Source organism: Aplysia californica, unplaced genomic scaffold (assembly GCF_000002075.1).
Source record: "Aplysia californica isolate F4 #8 unplaced genomic scaffold, AplCal3.0 scaffold01239, whole genome shotgun sequence".
Taxonomy (NCBI): Eukaryota; Metazoa; Mollusca; class Gastropoda; order Aplysiida; family Aplysiidae; genus Aplysia; species Aplysia californica.
The window spans coordinates 91,555-93,333 of NW_004798509.1; the positions used below are offsets into that span (position 1 = coordinate 91,555).

At 41.5% G+C, this 1,779-nt stretch overlaps 1 protein-coding gene across 1 annotated transcript in view; it reads left to right on the forward strand.

Moving 5' to 3' along the window:
• Positions 1–1,779, forward strand: part of LOC101848258 (inositol 1,4,5-trisphosphate receptor type 3) — a gene marked incomplete at both ends in the record, with an annotated part of 112,704 nt that overhangs the window by 69,442 nt on the left and 41,483 nt on the right. The window contains 2 exon segments of the mRNA XM_035973446.1: positions 840–939; positions 1,614–1,700. Coding sequence (XP_035829339.1) covers positions 840–939; positions 1,614–1,700 — 187 coding nt within the window.

Genomic DNA, 1,779 nt, shown 5'->3' on the forward strand with positions numbered 1-1,779 from the left:
ATGTGTGCTTGTTCGTGTGTGTATGTGTGTGTGTGTGTATGTGTGTGTGTGTATGTGTGTGTGTGTGTATGTGTGTGTGTGTGTATATGTGTGTGTGTGTGTGTGTGTATGTGTGTCTATGTGTGTGTGTGGATCAGCCATACCGAACCACAACACTGCACTACCTCAGAATTACAAAGTTCTATCTGACGTTTTCAGCTGTTTTGAGTTACTAAAACCAAGAGGTCAGAAACCAAACGCTCTATCTGGTAGTTTTTGTGGGTGGTGGGTGGTCACCTGTGCTGTTACAGGTGTTATTAAACCTGTGTTGTTACAGGTATTTAATTTATTAAACCTGTGTTGTTACAGGTATTATTAAATGCCTCGTGTGGAAATACATAATTTTGTACATAGGTGGTTAGTACAAACAATTTAGGCGCTTAAAGGTCGCAAAAGTTGGTGCGGACTATAAAAAAGTTGATAAGCACGGATCTAGTGTTGGGCTCTTGGATCCATCATTGTAAGGTCATGGGTTTGAATCCCATCGGGTTTGAGGGAAAAGCACTTTAAATGAATTTGCTTCTCTTCACCTAGGTGAGAATGGGTATCTAGTTTCGGCAGAGAAAGATTTTGTTAGTTTGTTAGTATTTGAGGATGTGTAATCTGTAGCTTGCTCTGTATGCTTCCTGGGAAACTGAGAATGTTTCTTTAGTGTTCTGGTATCTGCTGGGTCAAAAATAATTGTAATGGCATAGAGCTTGCTTTAGAGCGTGGATAAGCGGTACGGATATGCAGTTATTATTTTCTAAATTGTGTGGATTTGGGCGTAAAATGCAAGCCATGACCTGTGTCCTCCCCAGACGTTTGCTCCACGCCATGCACCAGGCCAAGATTGAAGAACTGGTGGCCCAGGCCAAGGCCCTACAGAAGGCCATGAAGACTGGACAGGCAAACCCCAGTGTAAGACTTATCTATCTTGTCTTATCTTATCTTATCTTATCTTATCTTGTCTTATCTTATCTTATCTTATCTTATCTTATCTTATCTTATCTTATCTTATCTTATCTTATATTATCTTATCTTATCCTGTCTTATCTTATCTTATCTTATCCTGTCTTATCTTGTCTTGTCTTATCTTATCTTATCTTATCTTCTGTAACAGTGGAGTCTGCAGTAGCACCAGACTTTTGGGGGGTTTTGCTAGGATGTCAAGAGGAAAAAAAAATGGAGGGATTCATTTTCTCTTGGTTTCCCCTTTGTTTTAGATTGATTGTGTTCGGTTTGGGTTGACTTCACTGCACTTTGTGTTTGCCCCTGTTATGTTAATTTTGTCCCCCCCACCCCCTCCCCCTTTTTTTTTCTTTTGTCTTCGGTGGCGTTGGTGGCCTTGTGGTTCGGCTACCGAACCTGTGATTACGGGTTCGGACATTCGAGCTTCAGCTTGGTCCGACGTAATGTCCTAAGGAAAGGCACTTTACACGAATCTCCCATTTAGCTTGGTCCTTTCAAAGATGGATGTTGACCTGGGAGGTCTCGCCTCTTAAATAACATGATAGTGTTGATAGGGGTGTTAAACCTATACCATCTTCACCAACCTTTTCTCCCCCCTTCCCCCAACATCTCTCCCTCTGCAGGACACATTGATGGCCACACAGCTGGGCTCCATGTTCTCCATGGCCAAACAGTCCAGGCTCAGTTTGCAGAAGTCCAAGAAGAATGTGGTACGTACACATACCTCTACCTCCTTTTTTTTCTTTTTTTTCCTTCTCTGTCAGTTCTTTTTTTTTTTTTTTTTTTTTT